Source organism: Tyto alba, unplaced genomic scaffold, assembly GCF_018691265.1.
Source record: "Tyto alba isolate M040663 unplaced genomic scaffold, T.alba_DEE_v4.0 Super-Scaffold_14, whole genome shotgun sequence".
NCBI lineage: Eukaryota > Metazoa > Chordata > Aves > Strigiformes > Tytonidae > Tyto > Tyto alba.
The window spans coordinates 47,991,905-48,018,471 of NW_024881276.1; the positions used below are offsets into that span (position 1 = coordinate 47,991,905).

The following is a 26,567-nucleotide window of genomic DNA, read 5'->3' on the forward strand; positions in this document are numbered from 1 at the left end:
ACAATTTGAGCCTACGTACTGGTGCTGCCGATGCCAAAAATAAATGATTGAGAGGGTTTGGTTTTGTTTTGTTCTTTTGTTTGGGGGTTTTTGTGTTGTTGGGGTTTTTTTGTTTGTTTTGATTTTTGGTTTTTTTTATGGTTTTGGTTTGGGTTTATTTTGTTAATTTTTTTCTTTTTTTTCTTTTTTTTTTTTTTTTTTTTCTCTTCAGCTGCCGGGAAGTGGGAAGTTGAGGGCGGGCAGGTGCAGGCGGGGCTTTTCTCTCCCTCTTTCTCCACCCAGGTCACGCCCTGACGGCTGCCCCTTCCCCTGCCCCCCCACTCTGGACCTGCGGGGGGGTGGTGGTGGGGGGCACACATCCTCCTCCTCTCCCCGCCCGCCACCCCACGGGTGGGCAGGAGGCACGGGGGGGGGGCGGGGGGGGGGGGGTGGCGCGGAAGCGGGCCCGGGCCGCGGTGCTGCGGCGCCACCTGCTGGGCGGCGGCGGTGCGCGCCGGTATTTCCCCGGCGGAGGGGCTGAGGAAGACACCCCCACTCCCACCCCTACCCCCCCCAACCCCAAACCCACCCCCCACACCCCCCGTCCCGCCCCGGGGGGGAGGCTGGAGGTCTTTCCGCCGGTGGGCGGGGCGCGTGGGAGCGGCCACCGCCCTTGGGGGGTGGGTCAGGACAGGCCAGGGGAGGGGGCGAAGCTCCCGGCAGCCGGGCTCCCTGTGCCCGAACCACCCGTGGGGGCTACGAGATTCGAGAGATGATAAAGGAACCCCTCATCGACAGGTATGCTACGGACAGCCATCCTCCTCTAGTGACAAGGAAGAAAGCCCTGGCTCTCCACATCCCTTGCAATACGGCTATCCAGTTTCTGTTGTTTTGTTTTGTTTGGGTTTTGTGTTTTTTTTTTTTTTTTTTTTTTCCTGATTACTTTTTTTTTTTTTGAGAACAAAAAGCTGCCTTCTTTTGCAGTGACTGCTAGTATGACACAAGTTAAACTACTTTGCTTCTGTAAACCCATACAGACAAGAAACGTTCAAATGAATATTGAGCCCTCCATGCATGCAAAGTCTGTATAGTTTTGTAGGAAGGAAAGTGTTTTCTGTTCAGCACAGATATTCCCTCAGTGATGGATTTAGAACTGCTTGTGGTATAGGGTAAATAATAGAACAAAATACTTTAAAAATGTCTGTCAGATCATTCCTTCCAGTAAGTCATCTGAAGTCCCAGGAAATGCAGTGCTCTGAACCCTGATAGCCATTGACCGGCATTTAGCAGTAAATAAAGCAAATCCCATTCCTAAATCAGAATACCAATTTTAAGCTTGACATGATTGAATTTTAGTTGATTTGCATTCATTACAGAAATACCATCGTGGTAACAACACATTTGCAAACAAGCTTGGAGGGACAGTTTCTTGGCCGGCTGAAGGTAACGGAAGACCACACTGCTGCCAAACGCAGCTCCTGCTGCAGCGCCTGTGCCTCGCGTTAGTGACCACGCAGCTGCTGACCTGGCTGCGAGCTGTGCTGCGGGCTGAGCTGATCCCGCCCTCAGCACCGGCATTTAATCGTTAGTGTCGATGCAAGGAAACACGCAGCCTGCGCAGGACAGGGGTAACACTGGACCGTCCCTTCCGCAGGCTTAAGCCACCTGGGAAACTACCCCTGAGGTCTTGATAAATGTGAAGGTAGCAAATGACAGAAGCTCATTAAGACCAAAGGAGAATAAAATAATTATATCCCTTTTTTTTTTTTTTTTTTAATACGTACCATAAATATCATTTCAGAAAAGCAGACTCAGGAGTAGTTACTGTTTCAAAAGCACAACATTTCCAAAAGGACTGGCATTTTCCATTATCTTTAGGGTCCTTATTCACTTCAGGCCTTAAGCCTCTGGTCCACAGGTGACTTGTACATGAGCCCAAAGTTCAGTCTTTCTTGTGGCTTCACCAGTGGCAACTGGGTCTTCTTCACAAACACTTCCACCAGGCCGGCACCGTGACCTCTCATCTCACCGGCCCCCCGCCACGATCCTGTGTTGCAACCCCGTGACAACATATGTGGACTATTTTTTTTTCTGTGTAAGGTGCTGATTATTTTTTGTTTGGTTTCACAGCGAGAGGAAATTATACATTGGGTCAATATTAGTCTATATTTGTATAGTAACAAATAATAATTGTAAGAACGGCTCATGAAGGTATCAAAAAGCTTGTGCTAAGCCAACATTTTCCGTGTAATCATGGTGTCCATACGGCAGAGCTGTCATCTCTGTACAAAAGGCTTCAACACTCTTCAGGCAGGCTGGCGGAGTGATGTGTTAATCTGCTCCCATTAACAAGACAGCAAATTCCCAGTTGATCACCCAATTCAAATTAAGCACATGTAATCTCATGGTGACACTCACAATGGTGTTAACGTAATGCATACATAGAGATAGACGGTTGAAGTAAGTGTCCTCAGGAGTGCTCAGCTTCCAACATTAATGTCATTTAGGCACTCTGAATTTTAATATGGGTCATTAACACCAAACTCCTGTAATCGCTATCTTAAAGACAGAGCCTTTTAACCATGTCAGTCTTCTGCTCACTACACAAGGGATGTAGGCCATGTTACAGGTTTTCCAGCTCATGGCAGGATGGGGGAGTCCCATCAGACTCCAGCATGGAGGTGTACTTTATCGGAGGTGGCGGTGGCTTGAAAGATGGAGGCCTGTTCATACTGATACAGAAGAGAAAAAACGCGCTGTCACACAAAAGCTGTATAAAAGACTGTTGTAAAACATTCACAGGAGGAGGTAGATGGACTCTAAGTCATTATAGGCACCCCTGACATTTGCTCGTACATACTGCGACTTCCCTGCTTCTGTTCTGTAGCCCCAGCACACCTCCCGGTATTCATTTGGCTTTCTCAGCTCCCACCTCACAATTTTATTTTATTCACGCTTTAAAAGAACAGATCATGGTCCTGGTGAACCATTTAAAACCCTTGCAGAGATCTTTTGCTCACACTGCTCTCTGAAGGTATATTTAAAGACTAATAACTTCTTTTTTGGTCAATTTATAGGCCAAGATAAAGAAAGGTCCTGTCCTAAATCAGTGAAAAAAAATCAATCTAATTTTTACCTTCAGAGTGTAGGATTTGCAGTCATGTTTCAAAAGGGTTTTCTAGAACCACAAATGGCTCATTACCACCATAATTTTTCAAACATTTTAGTAATGTTAGTAAGATTAAAAATAATTGGCACTTAGATACTGCTTTCATCAACAGATGTCCAAGTGCTTTAGTAGGGAATTAAAGTTTGGTAATAATTACAAACTCGTTGCTTCTTTGACTGGGTTTAAGTTTCAGGTAGCCTGCTTTTACATATATTATTCACAACTCAAATACAGTTGCCGTAGAAGTACAATTTCATTAAAACGTGTCCTCGAGTAACCATGCAAAATGAGGGAGCAAAAGCGACTGGCAGGGAGGCTAATAGAAGTGGGGGGCTCTGGGGAAAAAAATTTACTTGTATTCTTCCCTCACACCCTGAAGCTGCACCACAGCTCATTTTTCAAAGTTTATTTTATAGATAACCTACAGAACAGACAAAAGGACTAAGAACACTGCACATGCCATACTGCTGAGTGAAAAAAAAATGGCATTAGCGATCCATGTGCGTAAAGGCCTCGCGCACTATATGTAGTGTCAAAGGAAAATGTGTAAATCCGAACAGCTGGGTTAGAGTTTGTGCTGCCCTCTGTGCCAGCCCACCCACCCCTGAGGTTCCCCTCCCTAGTACTTACATCTCTTGCTGGTACTGACACCATTTCCTGATGCCTAAAGCTATTAAAAAGCTGCAGAAGAGGAGCAGGACGGCTACCACTGTCGGCCAGGGGAAGCGACTGGCTTTTGCGTTCCTCGTGCCGCCTGGAAAAGACCCATGAGACAGAACTCAGCCCAATGCCCTCAGAGAGGAGGGCAACCTGGGCTTGCTGCCCGCGTCTGGCTGCTCCTCCCTGGGCGCACGGCCCCGAATCAACACCGTGCTGCCAGGTTCCCGGGCTGAGGATCCCAAACTCTGAGCGTGGCAGCTCTAATTTATGGACTTAACCCACTGTCCTTCTGACTGGGTTTGCGGGCTGATTTCAGCCACCCGTTGGTTCACCTGACCCTATTATTCAGGCACAGCCTGGCAAGTGTTTCATCCAAAAACCAGTGTTTTTTTTTTCTGTTCCCCCATGACCTTCTCTGAGAGGAGGAAGCATGTCGCGGTGCAGCGGGGCAGAGCTGCCTGCCCCACCCCTCCTTCCCACCGGCTTGTTTTTCGTGCCATTGACACCAAACCCTGCCAAAACGTCTTGCCAAGGGTGCAGCTGCCTTTTGAGGGTGGGCTCTCGTTGGCGGCGCAGCATCCCCGCCTTGATCTAGCTGCCTCTCCCCACCACGGTGCTGGGATCCCCCCACTGCCCCTCTTCCGCAGAGCCACCCGTGGGGGTGCTGGCAGCCGAACGAGGTGCCCTCCAGGTCCCAGCTACGTGGGGGCAGGAGAGGAGGAGCCGCCGTGGGGGGAGCAGCGGTGGGCTGGGTGCCAGAGAGGGCTGGAGCACAAGAGTCACCGGGCGATACCGCCACAGTGTCACCCCCCTCCCGTCGCGCTGGCATCCCGACCCTTTGCCAGGTTGGTCACACCGGTACGTCACCCAGCCTGGGACTTAGCCACGGCGGCCGCCAGCGCCACAGCCGGGCCCGAAGTCCACCACGCTGCACAAGCCGTGAGCGGCCCCCGAGACCACTGTGACCGGCCACATTTTGCTGCTGGAAGAAAACATGCGCTGGGACACTGCTTGCGGAGGCAGGGGGAAGGCAGGAACGCCACAAGCCTGTGACAGCCTGCAGCGTGGGGGCACAGCAGCTGCGACTCCTCTTTTCATCTCTTCTCCCCCTTTTTTGAGCTCCCCCGGCCCTGTACACAACGCTCCAAGTTTTGTGCTTCTCTGTTTTTCTTGCTTACTGAAACAGCACATTGAAAGAAGAGGATTTGTAGGATAGTATCTCACCAGTACTATTGAGCAGACTGCTGGTAGTAAACAAATCCTTCCCTCTGGTAACTGAAATTGGCTGGCCTGTAATGCTGAAGGACAGGTTAGCTAAAAAGATATGGGCATAGAACATGATTAGTAACTTGTTTTGTTTTGTTTTCTTTTTAATTAAGGTTTTGTTTTGAAGCCACTGTTAATCACCCTGCTGAAGACTGGAAATAAAATTCCAGAATCAGGGTGTCAAAATTCACTTGGCAAGATGCCTACACCCTGGTGTTACACAAAAAATGTGCTTTTATCAAACTGAAGAATATTAGAAGAAAGAAAGAAAGGGTATTAGAAAACACTTATTAAGATGTTCCAGCAAGCCAGCATTGAGCTGCACAGCAATTCTAGGAGAATGATAAGCTTTTCACCTCTTTGATGGTAATGAAAAAGCTAAAGATATTAAGTGGCTTAACAGGAACACAAAGAATCTGCCTCTGCCGTGACTGAGTGAAACCTCAGTCTCCTCTGTCAAGTACTGTGTCTGAACCACAAAAATCATCTTTCATCTGTTTGTAGACAGATATTTTTCCTTTTCTAATACAGCTATCTATGTTTAAGATCAGTGCTGTCTAAGGATACATTCCTGTTTTTTTCTAGTTGTCTCCGTGTTTGTGTCTTCCTAAATAACAGCAAAATATGCAATTAGACAGTGGCACAGCATTTCCAGAGCTGCCACGGCACTTACTATGTGCCAGGGTTGTATTCTCAGAGGAGTGTGTGGCATTCCTGAGGCTTTGTGGGGGTTCGGTGATGGAATCATTCAAATCTGTACAAAAAGAAATAATATCCATCAATTATCTTACAAGCCTGTATGTGACTGCTACATTAGGCTCAACTGTGACTATTTTATACCCTTTGCTTTTCTCTGATGCAAACAACAAATGAAATAACAGATATACCTGAAAGTCTCTGGTATAACTGCTGATTTATAAATCCGGGAAAAAAATTCCACTGTTTAAATAGTGTAAATGAGTAACCAGACAGAGCCAGAAAAATCCCTTTCTTATGAGATGCTGGTTCTGACTGAAACGGAGCACTCAAGTGTTTGTGTCTGTATATATATATATATATGTATGTACGTATGTATTAAAAAGACATAACAAAATCGGTCCAATTTTAGGGCACCCTAAAAATTCACTGAGAGTTTTGGACATTAATTCAATTCAGTCCTTTTTTTCTCCTTGTTCATTAGGTGTTTAATTTTATGGGGATAATCATGACTGATCCGGCATTTCTAAACGATACATACAAAAAAAAAAGGATATGCACTTACAGATCCCGTAGCACTGTGCTCTATACAGCATGCTGATGAGCACTGCTTATTATTATTTACATAATGGCTTGCGTTAGATCCTCCGAGGACTGAACTGAGGGCCGTTAATCCCTGTTGTACAAGCCCGGTGGCCCTGGGGGGGGGGCGCAGGGACGCACGCCGGCCATGCCTCAGCGGGCGCACCGGTGCCCCCCTGCTCTGAGCTTGCCCCCCCGTTGCAGCCGCGGGGCTGAGGACCCTTCAAGGCCTTGCCTGAGCGGTGCTCGGGGGGGGGGGGGCACGGCGGTCGGGAAGCCGAGGAGCTGTGCAGCACACGCTACCTCCTGCGAACAGCAGTGTAATTCAGCACGCTTTTAGCGAAAATGGCAACCGGCAAGCTGTGCGAGAGCAGGGTCGTGAAGCATTAGAGGTGGTCGCCACAAGGTTTCGGCCTAAATGCCTGGTTGTGGGTTATAGGCGGTTAAATAAGCACTGGAGTGCTGCCAAAAATATATTCAGAAAATGGAAAGCGGCTGCTACGCTTACGCTTCAGCCAAAAGACGACTGCTGTGTGAATGCAAAAGTGCATTGACAGGTCCTACCTGTTCCTAAAGCGCAAAGACAAACCGAGATGATAAAAAATAAAGTAACTTCTAGCTTTCTGCTGCTGAGCAGGGTTTTTTTTTAAGGGAAATATTTGTGAAAAAATGTCTACCCCTAGGGTTTTTTCTATTGATTTATTGATCTTTAATGAGGATGGTTTTCAACGTTCTGTTAGCCAGCCGTTATTGCTCCACATTATCTCATTGTTTCATTGCTGCTCTGTGATTTTATTTAGCTTCTCCAGTAATTTATTTCATTTATAAACTACCCTCAGTACTCACTACATTTGCCTAGCAACTCTCTCAATTTTAATATTATTAAATTAAATACATCTAATAAAACCAGGATACTCAAATGTCTTTTCATTCCTCTTTTGCCACTGAAAATCCTTGATGGCTTTGAAGATGCAAGCCTTTGTCTTCTAACTCAGTGCAACTCAACAGGGGAATTGCTTCTGTGAAGTATGAAAAGCTGGTAAAGATTACACCATCTGACTTGGCCTCTGCTCGGACACAACTTTTCCACGTTTAGTAATAATTTCTGCATGGCGATTTGATGACTATCAACTAGCAGCTGAAAATAAGCACTGCAGAGCTAATATTCATGGCAAAGGCATCACAAACTGAGGATCACGCAGAGCTGAGTGCCTGCTGCTGTACATTTGCAGGATATTCCAGATCACTGGAGGTTTGCAACCCAACATTGGCTAAGTTGGTGTCACATTTGCACTTTGCAGCACCCATAACTGGCTTCATAACTGCCCCGTTACAGTCTTACAAAGCAAAAGAGATGCAACTTCTACTCACGTGCTGTTGTCAAACTCTCACTGAATGCTGTGCTGTTGGTATAGCTTTTTGTCTCTGTGATAGAAATCAGTGCTCCTTCTGAAAAACACACAAGCTTGTAAAAATTGCTATAGAGGACCATATCGCTTATTTTTATTTTTTCCTTCTTCCTTCCCCATTTCCTGACTAACGAGGTCAAACAGTTGTCACCTACTACTTCAGATGCTGGCTTCTTTTAGGCAAGCATCATACCTCTCTATGTCTGTGTCTGTCACAGGCTAGAAACTCAAGAGGAGTTTGGTAAGATGGATGAATAAACTTTTACAAAACATATGGGGCATTTAAGCGTACATTTTTAGATTTCAGCTGTGTTTCAGCTGAAACTGAATAGTTCCAAGTGCGCTGGCTTATTTTGACCTGAAGCCAGTAGATTGATGAACAAATGTACATAAATCAGAATTTAGACAGGGTTTCACCACCTCCAATGAGACAAAACTGTTTTCCCAACTAGCAAAGAGAAGTTTTGAAGAAGTAAGTGTACAGGAGTCACACCTGTGATGCCTGATGCCAAATGCCAACTTATTTAACATTTTCCTTTAATCCTTTTTTTTTCGAAGTGCTAAGTATTCTAGAGCTCAACTAGCTATTTATCTGATATTCAAACACAGACAGATGGTGGTTAGCAAGTAGACTTGTATTTTCCCCAAGAGGACTATTTCACATTTACTAAAAAGAGTCCATCTTTCCTAACACCTGCCTCATTTTTGAGAAGTATCATTAAGCCATCTGAACAAACCTGAGAAGGTGAAATGCAGCTGTAAACTGGCACTCAAAGCCTGAGCATCTCTGGGCTCAGAGATGGAGCTATCATGGAAGGTAAGCAAAGACTAGGCTGCAGTTTTAACAGCCTTGGTTTTGTCTCCCCTCCTCCCCCTCCTGCCTATATTGGTGCACTCTTCCCTTGTATCAATTCCCAGCTGTCTCTTGGAGTTTCATTAAACACTGGCAAAATAACAGGAACAGAACCAAACCCCTCTATACAACGGCAGACTTGGAGTTGGTGTTCTGACTTGGCTGCAGCCCAAAGGGTCTGCTCACAAAGCTGATGGTGGCACCAGTGTGGGAACCAGCAGTGAGCCAGAGAGAAGCACTAACCCATCATCAGCACACCACGACTGCCATACATCAGGGGCACTGGTTAAAAGGAAGTTGTTTCCCGGGCTATTTACAGAAGAGAAATGGCTCAGCTCCAGCTTACACTGTGAATTTGACCTTATACCTCCTCAACCAGTGAAGACGTATAATCCAGTGAGGAGAATCTTCTCTGTTCACATTTTGTATTTATAGGCTTTATCGTGAAGTTGTTTGTTGAGACAGAACGGCTTTCAGTTCACCTGGACAAGTGCTTTGCTGCCCTGCTCTCAGCCAGGCTGGGCAAGCGTCTCTGCTCTGGGGGTGAGAACAGCAGCATGAAAAGCAGCAAACTTCAATTTCTGTGCCACTGCAATCTGTGTTCCTGCCCTGGCATATCTCAAGCTAGCCTATTCATGCCTTGGGGCTTTACACTGAGTGATCCAGCTCCCAAACAGTGCTCTGCTGGGGCAGGATGAAGCCCTGTGTTCAGCATCTTCCTCCAGTATTACCCCACACACTGCCCATCACATTAGTCGCACATCTCTGGGTGCAAACTGCTATAGCCTGATGCAGGTTACTTTCAGTGAAGGTTGCACGATTGAATTACACAGCTTAAGGAGGACGCTCAATGCCTCACAGCCTTGTGAAACTTAGTCTGTTGCAATCAAATTTTTGTTTGTTTGTTTGGGAGAACAAGGCTGCTGCAAATACCCAGGGCCAAGCCCACTCTTGCTGGCTGGTGCCTCAGCGGTGGATCATTTCTGAGCCAAAGCTTTGGTGCTGCTGTGGAGGGGAAGATGGCATTTGACACCGACTTCCCACGTTGCCTCTTCCTCGTGCTGCCTGCACTGCCGCCTCACATGTGCTGTTTTGCCTCCGAAATGGGAGCGGGTGCCATGCCCATATTTATTGCAGCCACGTGGCAGTGAGCTCACACCTTGCTGCTGGTGAGGGCAGCCCCAGCGCCCTTCTGACTGCTGCTTAAAATCAACCTGTCCTACAGGGATCAAGAGCTGGGCTTCAAAATGGAAAGAGACTTTAAAGAAAAAAGCGCTTGCAGACAGGCTGTGCTGTGACGAAGGGCACTCTGCTGGGACAGGCAGGAATTAGCCCTTTATTTTGGGATCAGGAGGCTCACAGCTTCACCTGCTCACTAGCCAGGCTGCTGCCGCATGGTTGAGTGGGTGCCAGCCACTGGTGCACGTACCCCTCCCCGGGGAAGCAGGGTGAAACCCTTCCAAGCCAGCTACCCTGCCCTCCACTGGCCTTGCGATCACCAGCCCGGAGAAGCAATCACTGAGTTGAGTCATCTGCTGTAAATATTTTGTTTATCAGTGCTTTGGATTTGTACTCCTGTGATCCAATGACTCGGCTGCACTTTTTCTAACTCTAATGTCATTCTATTTTTGTGTGATATTTAATTAAAGAGATACACAGAATAATTGTTGTAAAAACATATACTTGATATCTGTTCACTTGCTGAAATTAATGCATCTATCCTGAAGAGAGCATTGAAATGATAAAATCAAGACAGCATTTTCTCATATATTTATTTTTGAACTTTGGACTTCCTAGTCCATAATGCACTAGGAAAAGGGCTTCAGTGGACATTAAATTGTTCGCTACAAAAAATGCAAGATCGTTATTGTGCTTATGTATCCTTCTCCTATGTTCCTGAAGCAATAGAGAAAACATTTTGGCTGAATTGATTATTACCTTGTGTTGTGGAAGCAGAAGCCAAGCTTGTTTGACTTGTGAAATCCAGAGAGGCCAAAGATGTCGACTGGTGCTCTAAAGACAAACAGATTATACAGTATCACATTTAGTCGATAGTGTCTTTTAAAAATAATATTAATAAATGATAAAACAACCTGGATCAAAGAGTTTGCAGCAGCTGCTGGGTAAATGCAGTCTCTGCAGCAGGAATTCTGCTGTCAGAGTTAAGGTTAAATGCTCAAAACACATCCCACAAATTCAAGGGGCACTCAGAGACAGCTGACGTTATTAATGCTGACCCTTTCATGTAGGCTAGCCGTGTGCGTTATTTATTTGGTTTTATACACAGGGTTCAGTTTAACTGCTGTGAGGCAGATTAGGCACTTGATAGCGGCGCTCCCCCCCCAGCAAGGGCCTTGCCAGGAGCGGTCCTGACAACATGTGGCAGCCATGTAAGCCCAGGAGATTGCCTACTCTTGTGGGTTTTCCTCTCAGTTGATGAAGATAGCTTTATATAGTTATCCATATGCATGCTCTGGAAAAGCAGTACTATTTATCTTATATCAATGACTCGGAATAACGTGCTACTATTGGGTCAAGGAAGAGTGGTGGTTTTAACTTCTCTATCACATGCACCTTTCTGTCATAACAGGACAAATTTATTCATAGTTGTATAGGGGTTTTTATTCCATTTTGTAAAAAGGCATAAGAATGATCTATGCTAATCAGCGTGCCATTTTACATGCTGTCCTAACATGACAGTTTTAGCAGGATTTGTCAGATCCCTTCTTGGGGACTTCATAGCTCACAAATTCCAATCCAGCAGCACACAGGTACCATCGGTACCAGAGCACACTGACCTTTCCCTAGCATAACTCTGGCTCTGTGTACATGACATTTAAGCAGTGGTCAAGCAGAGTGCCTACATGTACTGACTGAGAATAAAAAAGACTTCCTTTTTTTCCCCCGTTACCTGAGGTAGTCACGATAGCTGATGGAAGTGCTGAATTTCCAAGGCCTATCACAAATCAAAGCAAACACTTTTACTCAGGGTGAGAAAGGTGTTTATTCTGCTTTAGAAAAGTGGGTGATTCAAAGGCTCAAGAGTGAGAGAGTGCATCACACAATTTCCAAATAATCTTTCAAGGCACAACTCGGCCAAGTGGTCCAGCGAGAAACACGAAGCACCTGAGGTAACTGTGCTGTGAAATCCCTAGGGAAACAAAGGTTTGGAGGAAGAAGGTTTTGGAGCTCCTGGCACCCCAACTCAAAAAGCAGAAGTGAGTTACATGGTTTTATCCCATATAAACAGATGCACCTTATTAGCACACATGTTGAAATAACATGTCTGACCCGGTGGTGGCACCTGCATATCTCCATCCATGAGGCACTTCAGAGACTGCAACCCTGACAGGCAGTTTCAGAGACACTTTGCACTGAAAAGTTCTTGCTGAGTCCTCAAAGAAGAGGAGAGGGAGTTATTCCTTGTAATCAAAGGACTGTTAACCAGCCAGCCCAGGACAGCAGAGATACCATACTGCCTAAGCAGCATTTACATCCTGAGCAAGAGATGTCTCACTTTTTTTTTTTTTCCCAGGAGGTGAGGCAAAGTATCCCCTGAGTAGGTTAGGAGGAAGGATTAAATCTCTTGAAAGATCTCCATGAAGGAGGTGATCTATGAAAGCTCACACACGCCATTAGAAAAACATATCTGGGAAGGCAGCCAGAGTATACCTCTGTCTGGTCAGGCATGTTGGGGTGGCATTGGGTGGGAGCAACCCTCTGCAGATAGGATCTTAGCGTGAGTAGGTACCCACCAACTCCAGCTGCTTTCCTTTGCAAGCATTTGCACCTCCTTTGACTGTTTTGAGTGTTGCTCTTCCATCGGCATTTCATCTTGGCTTCGCCTGCACTAACAGGAATTCCGCAGTAGCTGGCTGATATAAGAGGAGACCTTACCAACGATGCGGCAGGTCTGTAAATCAGGGTAGTGGGCCACCTCGAGGTGTGCCCAGCTCCCAGAAGGTTTCTGCCGAGCATGCGAGGCGAGGCACAGCAGTGACCTGACACAAGCCTCAAGAACTGCTGTGAATGATCACCTTGCAGAGGCCAGTGGAGGACAAAGTCCGTCTCCCAGGGACCCCTGATGTCTGGGATGGCTTTCTGGTGCCCAGCAGAGTATTGGCTGAAAACCCAGGACCTACCATGACCTGCATTCTCAGAAAGAAGCTTATGTAGGAAACCACACCTCTTTCCATGCCGCTTGTCTGCAGTGTTTCTCTGATAACCCACTGCTGAAGCACAGCTGCCCCCCGTGCAGAGCAGAGCAAGCTGCTCCAGGAGAGCTGTCTCCAAAGGGCTTCAGCTGAGGTGTAGAGGGAATGATTTATCTGTCTGCAATAAGCTGATAATAAGACAAACTTGCAGGGGCAGAGTGTGGATTTACCAAATTTACATGAATTAAGAAACATCCCATCGGTTCTTTAATTAGGCAAAAGTGTTGAGGATCTTGGCTGTGTACTTAAGCAGAAGGTGGAACCATTAGTAGGGCTGTTATTTTTAATTATCCGTTCAGTGCTGAAAGAGCTATATTCAAATGCCAGATGAAGCATCAGAAATAACATTAAGTGCCCCTCAAGTCTGGAGTTTAATTATGCTCGGGCTTAATTATGATAGATTATATCACCAAAATATCTATTCATTGCATTTTCTCTGAAGTCATAGCTGCAGAAAGGGGTACCTTATTACCCACCCATTAACAAGTTTGCAAAAACATTTCTCCAACAGCTTTAGGAATTTATAGATGCACCTCTAACATAACTCAAGTTATTTCCTTCTCCAATTTATCCTACCTTCTGAAACCATGGTGGTGAAAGCTTTGGATGAGGCTTCATTAGACCCACTGTCTGTGAAGAAAAAAAAAAAAGAAAGATGAAAGGAGTTCTTAAAAGTAGTTAGGCTTTTGTTATAAAGGCTGAAAATTTAGTTTGGGGTTTGTGTCGTACTGCGTATTAGTATGGCACCTTCACAGAACATAGCTGAGATTTAGTTTAATTCTTTCCTTTCTGTCACATCTAAATACATTATCATTTTTATACAGAGTGGATCTATCTTAGCGTTAGCGTAGCCTGCAGGCAAAAACGTAGACTGCTTTAATTGACGGCTCTCCAATTTGAATATATTTCTGCAAAACTGCGAATTCGGTGAAATGAGTCATTTTGGAGAAAAATGATCATTTATTTCCCTCCCCTCTGAAGCTATATTTCCAGAGGAGCAAGCTCTGGGTTTTGATGCAGTCTTTCTTTGTGGAAAAACATACCAATAGGCATATCCACAGCCACAAGTGAACATAGCTGAGCTGCAGGTTATCCAACATACCCGTGGAGGCTGCCAAGGGGCCAGCAGTTCAGTCGTATTATCTGTGCAGCAAGGAGCATATGGAGTAAAAAAAGAAAAAAAGGCATAACCATACATTTACACCTGAAGAGGAAGTGTGCACAAGGGGGTGCTAAAGGAAGGCAGTCTGCCCTTCTCGCTGGCCACCCGGCATCCTCAGAAATGCCATAAACCTCTGCACCGCCGCACCTCCTGCTTTCACCAAGTACTTGAGACTATTTCTCCACACTTCCCAATTCGTGTAGCTAATTCTTACAGTGCAGGCTATACAATGGAGTTTCTCCATTGTCCAAAATGCTCCACTAGTTTAGGGGCTTTTTGCAGGTTTCGCTGAAGGTGTGCAACATGGCCCTGACTCTGAGGGTTTGATTTTGCAGAGAGCTGCATTGCACACATGCAGATATTCTGCCAGGAGTGCTCAGTGAGAAACACAAGATTATAATAGCTCACTGGTGCCATGTGGCTAAGCTAGTGTATTTTTGGGTATGGGAAGTGCAGCAAGATACTGCCTAAACAAACAGCAAGTATCTTATATTTGTGCAGGAGTTTCTTAGCTCGTTTAGAAGCTTGAGCAAAGACTTGAGCTAAAAAGCCTGCCAGAAAGTTCAAGCTGTGGGATGAACTTACACAATAAAGCTTCCATACTCTTGGCATTTCTTCAGTATTTTAAATAACAGAGAATATGTGTGTTTGGTGTTCTTAATGTTTTACAATTCAGATTCCTATCTATGAAAAACCTACCAAAGGAAACAAATATTTCTTCTGATGAAATATTCCACGTTTCATTCCCGGGGAAGGAAAACAGACATGCACACGAGAATGTCTCGGGTGTCCGGTGAGCCCCTTGCAACATCAGTGTTGATCTCAGCTGATAGAAACCTTCACTGTCTTGCAAGTCTTCTTGTTGAACAGAAATTTCTTGGGGAAAGAAAAAAAATAAAAGCTGCAAAACCTTCTCATTACACTCCAAAATATAAATCAGAGCTGTGCAAAATATTGCTACTGAAAACAAGCTCATATGGCTGCAGGTTCGCTTGCTGAGAAGCTATCAAAGATTTGGCAAGAGCAGCGTGGTTATGCCAGGCCATTCGTCCCCATCACTGACAATTGCAGGGGCCTATGACCACGGCTGCCCACCAGCTCTTCCCTTTGAGGAGGCCTGATGCTCTCCCCTTCTCCCAGATGGACATCCACAGGCTCCCCGTAGCAGGAGTGGATGAGCAACCACTGCCATTCTTGGCAACCACTTCTACCGCTGCGCCTTCGTCCTCCTGACGGGTTGCGTTACCTCCAGGCTGCTCCGCCAGGCTCGCTCTGCCCACGAACCACAGGAGCCTTGGCTTGGGGAACGCCTTCCTCACCACGCAGCTCACGTTAGGCTGTGGGGCAGTAAAAGCCAGTCGTTAGCCTCCATCATTCCTCAACCATCTTCCAAAATCCATTATAGACAGAGCTTATTTACTCACCATCCCACTTGGAAAGGAAGTACTCCCTTCCTCTTTATGGTGTTTCCTCCCCCACCAACCCTGACAATTTTTCTGGTTGCAGACACCGTTGAATGAGAGCCCAGGGACACCCCCATCACCCTAGGCCAGGTTGGGGGGTGACAGAACTCCAACACCCTCCAGTCCTGTACCGTAGCTGAAGAGATGTAGGGTGACCCCTCCACCCTCCTGCCCCCAGCCCAGCACCTCAGTGACAAACACCCACATGGAGAAACACTGGAATCAGTAATGGGCACGGTGCGTGGGGGCAGAATGAGACACCTCCTGGTTGCCACGTAAGTCCTTCCTTCGTTAGGCAGATAAAGAGACAAATTCTATGAAAAAGACTGCCTGGCACAATGATATGTTGAATATATGAAATTAGATACCTTTATAGAGGGCATGATATGCAAGAGGTTTCCAGAAGTCACAAGGAATTGCTTGTTCAACATGCAGTAACACTGGCTGTATGACAATTGCTCCAAAAATCTGTGTGTGTTCTCAGTTCAATTTCTCATCAAGCAGTAGACGGGAGGACTTCAAAATCAAGGCTGGGTGAAGGGTTGGGCACTAGCAGGGTGGGAGGTCTCATCCTCATGTTGCCTGGATGCTCCCAATTGGATTTACTTAGTAGTTTATGGCACCAAGAGATATTGCCTTGTCCATTTAAACAAGGAAAAAAAAAAAAAAGCAGCATGTGCTACTCATGCAGCATAAAGCCCTCTTGCTCACACTTTTGAAGAAAGTGGTTCACACATTTAGTTGAAAGCAAGCTTGATGCATTGCAGCCAACAGAAGTCAATCATTCAGTATGAAGACTGAAACTACCCAGCTGAAATTCTTTCCTTGCTATGGTAAATAACCTCTGAACTTGTACTGTAATTGTTTTCCCTTCTCTTCTCTTCATTATTCCTGTATTTTTCAGGCACTTTTAGCTCATAGTATTTTTATAAATGCTTCCTATGAAGAAATACAAACCTGACATCCAACATAGATTTACACTCTGTAATAAAGGGCAGGAAAAGGAAGCAGAGGAGTTGGGGTTTGTTTGGAGGTGAAGAATGGACAGAGGCTCTTGGAAAAGTTTCTATTGCTCAGTCTGATGACAGCAGCATCCCTTGCTCTGCTGAACAAGATAATGTAGACAAAAGCCTGCAGTGCCAAACACCATACCTGGAAATAGGTCACCAGGAAAATTATACTGGTTTTGCAGAACCAACTGACTCATAGCTTGTCTGAAGCAGGTGGAAATGGTTAATATAAGGTTCTCCCTGTCCACAAGCGCTGTACCCAAGGAAAATTTTCTTAATTTGGGATGCTCACAGATCAAAAGCTTCAACCTGGATGGATGCAACAGGAAGCAAAGTGCCATAGCTAGTAGCCAGAGTGGTTTGCTAGTTAGTCGTATGGGCCACAAATGTGTTTTACGCCAAATATGGCCAGTGCAGTACATCGGAACTTTAGGTTTTGCTGTTACCAAGCATGTGATGAGAGGCCCCAAAGCACATGTGTAACTGCTCAGCTCTAAATAGAGGCCCTCAGACTTAGATCCAGTCGCTCCATCGGCATCTGATCGCTCCAGCTGGGTTCTGCTTGCAGCATGGCACATTATGCCTGACACAGCCATCACCTTTCCATTCACACGCTAGGCCACGTCGGTGCCCCCAGCACCGCTCCCACAGCACCCGCTCCTCCCCATCCCCAGGGGGGCTGTGTGGCAGGCAGGGGCTGCTGCTGACTGGCCCCTTGCAGCAGCATCCTGGGTAGCTTCTTCAGAGAGGGATTTTAAGCAGTGTGGAGAAGGCAGCTCGAGGCTGCCAAGTGGTAGCCAGCAGGTGGGGAGGGAGAGGGAGCGTTGCAACCCCCTGCGACATCATGAGCTCCTCATAGCCTCTTGATCCTGTCCTGGAGCCTTCCCTAGGGCTAACACAAGGCCAGATTTTGATCACACCATGGAGGAGCCCTTAGCTAGCTCTGGTTTGTGGTCACTGAAGCAGCTCACTGCTGCGGGAATGGGAATTGCTCAGAAGAAAGGGCACGAATGGCTGACGTTAACTCACTGACTTGCTCTTCGCCCTGTGAGCTCGGTCAGTTTGGAGGTCCTGCCTGTGTCTGATTCAGCTTAGCTTGCCTGGCCCCCACGGGGGTGGCTCGGTGGCAGTCACAGGCATTACTCTTCACTCCAAAATTGCTCACCTTCTGCGAGGTGCCCACTGAGTCCTCCTGCAGGCTAACAGAGATCTCAGGGTAGGCTGGAAAGCAAACAGTAATGCATTAGTGAAATGGATACCGAAGGTCACAGTAACAGCTTCTAATAAGACTTAAAAGCCTTGTTTCTGTAAAAGAGTGGAAATTAAAATGTACATCTACCTGTGATGGTGTGCTCCATCCCATGCCCTCCCCAGCATCTGACCTTTATTTTCTGTAACCCTGCTCAAGGGATAACCACGAGTGGCAGTTGTTAAGGATGTGCCTGGACGTGATGGCCGCATCCAGCTCAGAGTGGATTTGCGGTGTCGGAGAGACACGGGACAGATAACAACACAATAGCCAAGGGCTAATTTAAGCAATGCGCCCACCTAACTGCAGTGCTGGTCAATGTCTGACTTAAGCCAAATTTAGAAGCAACTAACACCTGTAGTCAGCATGCAAATATGACTATGAGTCGATTATCTTACTCCATAAATAGTGGACAGCCCAGGGCCTGTTGAGCTCTCCTGCACAGCAGCGGGCTGCACGCCAGGATCTCCCCTTGAATAGGGATGCCTCTCAAGGTTACTTCTTGAGGTTGAAAGAATCCTTATCCCATCAGGTATTCGGTAAGTGAATTGGTAGTAAGATTGATGAAACTTTGAAATCTTAGCTAAGTGATATAAAGGATTCATTACACATAACTTATCCTTTAGATATAAACCATTGACCAAGTCTGGGACTAAGTCTGGATCCAGCTGCACCTAAAGTTCCCTCTGAGGAAGGGTTTAGAACACAAGAGGGTCCTTTCTGAACCTCATGGCTCAATGGGATGGTCCCTCTGACAGTTTTGTCTGATGCTGTCCTCTGTGCAGTAAATACTCAAGTGTACCTTGCCATTGAATTTTATTAACCACTGTCGCTTTTACCTTTGAACTTTGTTAACTCAGTGTTTTATATCAGTAAAATATATTGTTGCTTCTCTCTTGTGAGTGAAGTGCATAACTCCATCCACAACACCACCCACACCCCTAGCAAGATAAAATCTCACACAGCTCCGATCTGAAGTCAAGGAAGTGGTTTACAAGCATTTATGAGCAGCTACTACCACAAGATCCGTGATGTATTCCACTGCCTACCTAAACTACTCTTGGGTGACTTTGCTGGATAAATGAGCTGAAACCATCCTGCAATCATGGCTCCAGCAGCAGAGCCACCCTTCCTGGCTGTGCTGAATTAAACACTCCCCCCAGTTGTTCATTCCTCTGGGTGTTTGCCAGTCACAGTCATCTGCAAAGGCGTTAGCCACCCCCCAGAACATTGATTGGTTTGTGGTACCAGCTCTTCACACGCTGTCACCTGGGCAGATGTGTGACAGTGTCACACCACAGACTCTTCGTGCCTGGCCAGGAAGCCCAGAGCTCACTGTCACATCACAGCAGTGCATCTCTGATGACCACATCCACAAGAAATGGAAAAAAGTGGATTCCTTTGTTTTCACAACATTTTGGTTCTAGGCACAGCTGACTGTATATACAAAAGCTATCAGGTATTATAAAGCTCTCTAAGTCGGCATTTCTAAATTAGCCATTGGGATCACTGGTTTGCAGTATTATTAACTGATTTGTTAAGTAAGGGCAGTTGAAACTGTGCTATTATAAAGAAAATCTCAAAAGCCTTGGATAAATTGTGCTTCTGGCTCTACGTGAGCCTTAAAACTGGACTGGAAAAAAAGTGCAGCCCCTGGGTTGCTTAGGAAATCCATAATTCTTTCTCTTTCCACCCTAAACCTCACTTTAATCTCTACCATTAAGATAATTTTATTTTCTTTTTTTTTTTTTTTTCCTAACCCTGTTAATTGATAGGGTCACCTCAGTTCATTACATTCCCCTCTGAGGTGAACTGCTCATGTTTCCCTGTTGTTTTATATAGTGAATCCAAAAAGGATTCTCCCATGTTCTTTTCTTTTTTTTTCAATTTCCATTTTTCTGACTAGAGTTACTAATGGATTATGCCTAGGAGTGACCTATATTTAATTATCATGGCCTTACAGTTTTCTGGATTTAGAGTTCTTTTTGGGCAGAATTTAATTTTTTTTTTGTTTGTTTGTTCCTTCTGTTTGGTGGTTTATTGTTCTTGTTTGTTTTTTTTTTTGGTGGATTCTTCCTATCAGAAAATTAATGTCTTCACATTTCATCCTTGTTTCTGCCTTGCCAAAACCGTACAGATGGTAGTGGGGCTGGCAGAAGACAATCATACTTTTTCAGATGTGAGAAAGTCTGGTAAACTGGATCTTCTAATCTCAGCTAAAAGTCAGCTGGTAGACTAAACAACATCTAGTCTAGTGCCTGCTCTTTTTTTTTTTTTTTTTTTTTTTAATGAGAATGGATATGCTTTTCCACATCTGTATTGGATGCTGTTCTCTGTTTTCTCAAAAAACATGTTTGCTGGGTAACTGTTCTGTCAGGCAGCTCTCAAGCACAGCTCTGAATGATCTAATAGAACTTTTCCATTTAACATCTCAGCCCCAGTTAACAGTTTGACTTTCATTTGTCTTGCTAGGGTATTTACCAATGTTTTGGGTCTAGCAGAAATTCAATATTTAGTATAGTAGTTTCTGCTGCTGAGCTTTTCCTCTTACAAAAAGGAGAAATCGATATTTGGTAAAGTTAGATGTGAAAAGGCCATACATTTTCTCGGAAACTTGTATTTAAAAGAACTCTGCTCTAGGAAAGAAATATTTTAAAGCATTCCAGTCCAAAAGTACCCTCTTAAAAAAAGCTCTCTCAATTGAATGCCTGTTTTCACTCAACCTATCAAGACTCTCAACTTCATTGAGAGACTTGTTCACACCTTCCCCATCCTCTCCTGCCCAGCTCTCAGTCACACTCAGGCCACCTCAAACATCTGTGTGGAAGCACCATGGCCGCCCCTCTGATTTGTGCTGTCTCCACTGTCTTTAAGCCCTGAAGTGTTTATCAGAGGGATCCTGCACAAGGAGCTTTTCCCAGGTGACTGTACCTTCCTCTCCTCCTGCTTGTTACAGCACCGTGGTACACTAGCTGCCTGCCCTCCCTTCCCTTCTTCCGTGCCACCCAGCCCGTGGGTGCCCGAGTGGTTGGGTGGCAGGGGGGGATGCTGGCTTGCTGAAATAAGACAATCTTCCCAGGTTTCAGTTGGCCTTAGTTCTCTAGCTATATCCTTTCTAATGGCCAGAATGACAGATATAACCAATATAATGTGCTGTTGATGTTGTATATGTTTACTATCATGCTTTAAGTTCTCCCCTGGCCATTCGAGGCTGGGTCTACCTGCTAGGACATAAATGTTCATCTCTTCATTCCCTGGTCAGCTTTGGCACAAGGAACAAGAGCAGTGCTATCATCTGAAGTGGCTGTTTGTCTGTCCCCACATGCCAGCTGGAGATTGCTGGATTATCCTGGCCACTGTCTCTGCCTGTTCTCTGCCTGCTCCTGCCCTTCCAGTGCATGGGTGCATGGGCTGGTGCAGGGGTGGCTCTGGGCCATCTGATCTTGGTCTCCAATCCCACTGCCACACAAGAGATGTAAGTGGAGAAAAGCTGGTATGATGCAATCATAAACAGCGTGACTTCAGCAGATAGTAACAGAAAAGAGTGAGACAGCATGCAGAATAGTTATTTTACCTGCACTATCAGATATGAAAGGGCTAAGAGCACAAAAATGCACTTCCTCCAAGATCTGGAATCTACTGGCCTGAGGTCTGAGAGACCTTCCTCAGCACCCACCACAAATCAGCTCTCAGGGAATCCCTCCACATAATCCTGCCCCCGATACACTTGTGAGAGAGGCTGATGGCATAGCACCCTGGTCAAAAGCCAGCCAGTGGTTACTGGGAGCATCACAGGCTGTTCACCAGCAAGGGCCATGGCTGCTTTCTCTTGTTTGCCTCTCTTCCCTGTTGGCTCTAATATGCTGATACGGGTGCACGCACAGACAGTCGCATAGAACACAGTCATTCAGCAAATAAGCCAAATGAAGCAACCTCTTAGGCTAACAGATACACAAACCTAGGCGAGAGTATCAGCAGGGATGGAGAGGAGGGAGAGTTCAAGTATGTTAGTATACTTGAACGATTACCCAAGTAACACTGTAGCTGTGTTGATTTTTAAAAGCAAGACCCATGTCTGAATCATGCAAATGCAAGAGGAAATTTCAGATCATTAACTTCTATTTTTATTTCTCTTCTCTTGCGTCAGTGACCAACAGCCCACAGAGACAGGTTTTGCTGCCCTTTTTTTTTTTTTCCTGTTCCCTGTTGAATCTTTCCTTAGATTCAGAGCATCGGCCTCGCAAGGCTGTGCTGTCCTTGGGCAAGCAGCTACAGTCAAGGGACTGTTGACAGACCTGCTGTTTAACACCCATTCATTTTAGAAGCATTGGAAATGTTTTCCAGACCCACTGTTCTAGAACCAGGAAATACAGCTTGGTTTTCAGTGGGCAGCATTTTTCTCATTCAGTTGTACCTCAGCGGTTGTAGAGTGGTTCCTAAGCCACTAGAAAGGGAACAGAGCAAGTAAGTAAAGATGAGGAAGGCTTCCAGCCTGAAATGCATGTTTGTGGTACACAGACCCTGCCACCCCTGACCAGTTTGAGACCCTCAGGCAGGGCCTCATTTTCAGAACCAGAGCCTTTGGCAGCAGCTGAATATCACCTGCCTTCGAGGACGTGACTTTGCAACAACAGTAGTTCCAAACTGCTTTAGCCTCTTACTACATTCTGGCCATGATTTCCTAAACACAGACAGAATGCTCATTTTGTAACTGGGGCATAAAGATCTTGATGATCAAGGTGCTTACCTGTAACCCACAAAGTCCCAACATAAGCTTACACGTCAGGGTGAGACAGTGGCAACATGCATGCCAGCGGTGTTGATATATGCGCAATGGATCTACTATTTTTGATGACAGAAATTGAAGGAATGGCCTCAAATTCTTCCTCAGAATGATGGGGTTATTTACAAACATTTGAACTCATTACAGCTGAAAAAAGTGCACCGTAAATATATATATATAAAAGAATCCCAGTGCATTTCAAAAGCTGTGGCCTTCAGAACTAGACAGGAGTGTTACCTTTCCAAGTGCAAGTAAGCTGCCAGCTGGCATGAGCCCCTTACCGAACACTCTCACGGTGGTGCTGCTCTTCTGGACTCTCTCTGGGTGGTACACCACGTGGCAGGAAAACACCCTGCCATCATCCATGATTTTGGTGGGGAAAATCTTCAGAGCATTATTTGAACCCAGGCGGACTCTTTGGCCGTACAGTGCGCTGCCGTTCCTGTACACTGCGGGACAGGAGGGCTCCTTGGTCACAAGTTCCTCTTTCCTGCCATTTTCCCCCTGTGAAAAGAACAATCCACACAATGTGTGAAGACCAGACCATCCCCCTCAAATATTTTCATAGGTGAGCTCTATTCCCACTATGAAAATCTTCCCTCACACCCCTAGCATTGCGTAGCAATAAGTGGACATTTTTTTCCAAATACATTCTCTCCCAGAACTTCAAAACCAATAGCGGTCATCATCCTACCAATAAACTATGGAGTAAATAACTGTGTCCTCCGTGTCCTGATCTCTGTAGCCTTCAGAGAGGGCAACAGAGCTGCTTTCTCATTGCAGCAATCTTTGGATGAACATTCCATATGCATTAAATATGAGTGAAGTTCCAAGAAAATCCTTGCTTTTTTAGATTTTAAATAGTAAGAACCTGATAATAATAGCTAAATGCCATCTCCTCTTAATGCCTGTATGCCAGCCACCCTTAGATATAGGTTCAGCCAGCACACCCTGGACATCTGTGTCTCAGTACATATTTGCAAGCTATATGGGGTTTGCAAGCCTTTGGGGTTTTTCCCCCTTTCCTCTGCTACTTTGTAGAATGAACTAGCAACACTAAAAATAGTATGGACAAGATTGTTCCCTACAAAAATTTTAAGAATTTTAATACTAAGAATGCACTGCAAAGAAGAGATCTGACTATACAATGAGCTGGGACAAAAGACTACAAAACCTAAAATATTTGAAAATCACCTTCAAGAAAACCCTCAACAGTTACAGCTCCTCAGTGACAATAGACAGAAATTAACACACAAATCTCAAGGACACTGCTGGCTGATACGTATCTCTACATACTGAAATAAATGCTAAAAGGTTACATTAAAGCATGCATACAAATATTTATGTAGAAAGTGAGAGGAAGTACAAAAATATAGAGAGCTTTATATCTCACAGAAAATTGATTAAAAGTAGTCTTTATGTGGTTAGCTAGATAACTGGGTTTGCATGTCTTAGGTGTGCATCTGTGACACAGAAGTTGACAAAAAAAAACACCATTAGAGTCAGCCCCTTTATTTTTATTTTTTTCTCTATTTCAAAGGAGCCTGATACCTCACTACCCTACTCAGTAACTGTACTTTTCAGAGACACTAAAGCTTCACTATAGCAAAAATCCCTGAGAATTCCAACACAAGGAATATGTTAGTTCTGTTACATTTGCTAAGTTCTTTGCCACTTCCCATGGACCAGCTCTACATGTCCTCCTGAAAAAAAGCAATTAGGATGGAATTTTTCCCTGTTTGTTTCTTTAACAGCTATTTTTTATGGTGTCTATGTTGCAAAACCATGTTTGTAACCTTTCCCTTTATTATCAATGTACAACACAACCGGTACCTTCTGTTTAGCAGATTCTGCAGGACAGAGTAGTCTAACATTACTATTTCAACCTGCAAAAATACCCTGTAGTTCCTTCTGAAATTCATACCTGAGATGAAAAATACTTACCACTAGCCATTTCAAAGGATAATCAGACAAATTTTCTGAGGTGGTGTCCTCAAAGCATGGAATTACTAAAGTCTGGTTTAACTGCACTTGCTTCACATAGTGCTGCTCCTCTTTCATCATTGCAGCAACAATAAAAAAAAAAAAAAAAAACAAAAAAAAAAACCAAGAAGGAAAATCAGAAACATGATGTTCTTTGTGCTTTAAAAACCAATGCTGGCCAGTCTGTTCAAGGAACAGGCATGTTTTTGATTAGAAGGGAACTGTAATTTTCAACCATTACCCATAGACGCATTTGTTAAGTGAAAGCCCTGCATCTGATTCTAGATGCATTTTCATGTCTCTAATCCACAATTTTATCTGAATTTTTGTGCAATCATAAAAACTGTTGTTTAACTGCAGGATCAAGATGTCTCCTTTTGGAGCTGAGAATAAGTTGAGGCTTCAATTTTTCTCTTACAATTTTTTTCTGTGGCAATAAACCTTCACATCGATTTTGTGCACCTGTATTTCATTTTCTCTGAAGATATCCGCAGAGCTTCTTTTCACTGAGGAAGGTGTTCAGCATGTCAGGCAGGTTAAGATTAACCCCGTTTTTCTGTGTAAATGCTCCTTTTGTTATTCTCCAATCTGCCCACTACCAGAAGCAGACAGCCTGTCACTCTTCCCTTTGTCATCAATTTAAAAAAGCATTTCAGCGTCTCCTACCCTACCGATTCCCAGTCCGGGGCCCTGGTGCACCTGTGGAAGGGCAGAGTGATGCACTGCTGCACAGGCCTGCCTTCCCTCTTCTCTTTAGGCAGGCATGAGCCCACACTAAGGGGAAACACTTCAGCTTTGCTCCCCTGCTAGTTTTCGCTTGTGTGCCGAGAGAGAATAGATATATTTTATTTATTTTTTAATCTTGAGGGGATGGAGAATATCCAGCGGACCCAGACGGTTACGTTATTCGGCAGTGAGGACTTTCTGGTGACTGTAACTTCCTTTATGTCTGGCACCCAAGCAGGGAGTGACAGAGCCCGCACGCAGCCTGTGCCACAGGGACACAAAGAAAGGGTGTCCGGGAGACCCAGCAGCAGAAGCAGCTGAGGAGTCAGCTATCGCGGCGGGACACGGAGTGCACAAGCCTAAGGGGGCTGGATAGTGCAGAAATGATAAAGAAAAGGCAAAGGAAGCAAATCTGTAGCTTCCCCCGGAAGAAAACGTCACAGGAGACTTTTCTGGGACAAGCTACCATGCAAACGTGCCGTGCAGCGTATGAGAAGTACCAAGATGAGTAGTCGCCCCAGGAGCTCAGTCTGCAAACAGCCTGTGCCTGTTCTCGCAGCCACGTGTCCCAGCTGCTTATTTTCCCCGTCTTTGATTCCCAGCTCCATTAAGAGCCTATTGGCTAAGGCCTTCCTTGTTTGTCAGTCCTATCTAGGCCTGCTGCTCTGCGGGCTTTTTGCAGTATCTACGAGTTGAATCCATCTGGATTCACTTCACTTTGATGTAGTTGAGAGCTGTACTTCATTAATGACTAGCACCCTTCTCCATCCCACTCGTAGGCTGGATTAAGGTCTTTCGCTTTCTTTTGAGTGGAAGTGGCTCATTGAGGAAGATCTAGTTACCTTAAAATACAAATCTGCAAGAGATATGATGCAAACTGAATTTTTTAGTTTTCTCTAGCTAGCAGTTATCAGCAGCACAGCTTGCTACATGATGCAGTTACTGAAAAAAGCCACAATGATGTTGATATGAACAAGAGCTGCCCACATTTAACATGTAGACAGCAATAACAACATTGAACACGCCAGTAACAACCAAGGGCACCAGCAAGAGAAAAGGAGCAATGCCTGATTAACACTATTACTGTATTAAGGAAGAGAGAGAGGAAAACCGCATGAGGAACAGAAGCATGGGAGGGTTTTGTGTGGTTACCAACACTGTACCTCACTGCTCTCCGCTTGTTCCAACCCCTCTGCCCTGCAAAGCACAGGAAAATTCCCAAAGGGGGGGCCTCCCGCAGCACACGCCTGTACAGCAGGTAAAGTGGCAGCTTCATCCTTGACACAATTACTGGGCACGTACTGTTTAAACACACCCATCCTCTATGGGTCATGCTGAGATGCTGGCTCTAATTTTGCCTTTG

General features: G+C 45.3%; 1 protein-coding gene across 3 annotated transcripts in view; it reads right to left on the reverse strand.

The window, feature by feature from the left end:
- Positions 1–1,303: 1,303 nt before the first annotated feature.
- The window catches only part of CD96 (CD96 molecule), a 38,302-nt gene continuing 13,038 nt past the window's right edge, over positions 1,304–26,567 (reverse strand). For 2 of the 3 annotated variants that reach the window (XM_033005324.2, XM_033005325.2), the window contains exons 4-15: positions 24,440–24,549; positions 22,777–22,999; positions 17,629–17,684; positions 15,237–15,327; positions 14,690–14,866; positions 13,405–13,458; positions 10,553–10,627; positions 7,724–7,801; positions 5,748–5,828; positions 5,033–5,122; positions 3,779–3,902; positions 1,326–2,711 (exon numbers count right to left, since the gene is read on the reverse strand). In XM_033005324.2, coding sequence (XP_032861215.2) covers positions 2,603–2,711; positions 3,779–3,902; positions 5,033–5,122; positions 5,748–5,828; positions 7,724–7,801; positions 10,553–10,627; positions 13,405–13,458; positions 14,690–14,866; positions 15,237–15,327; positions 17,629–17,684; positions 22,777–22,999; positions 24,440–24,549 — 1,268 coding nt within the window. In that variant the 3' untranslated portion in view covers positions 1,326–2,602. Of the gene's footprint in view, positions 2,712–3,778; positions 3,903–5,032; positions 5,123–5,747; positions 5,829–7,723; positions 7,802–10,552; positions 10,628–13,404; positions 13,459–14,689; positions 14,867–15,236; positions 15,328–17,628; positions 17,685–22,776; positions 23,000–24,439; positions 24,550–26,567 lie in introns of all 3 variants that reach the window. The other variant, XM_033005327.2, reaches the window with a different exon arrangement.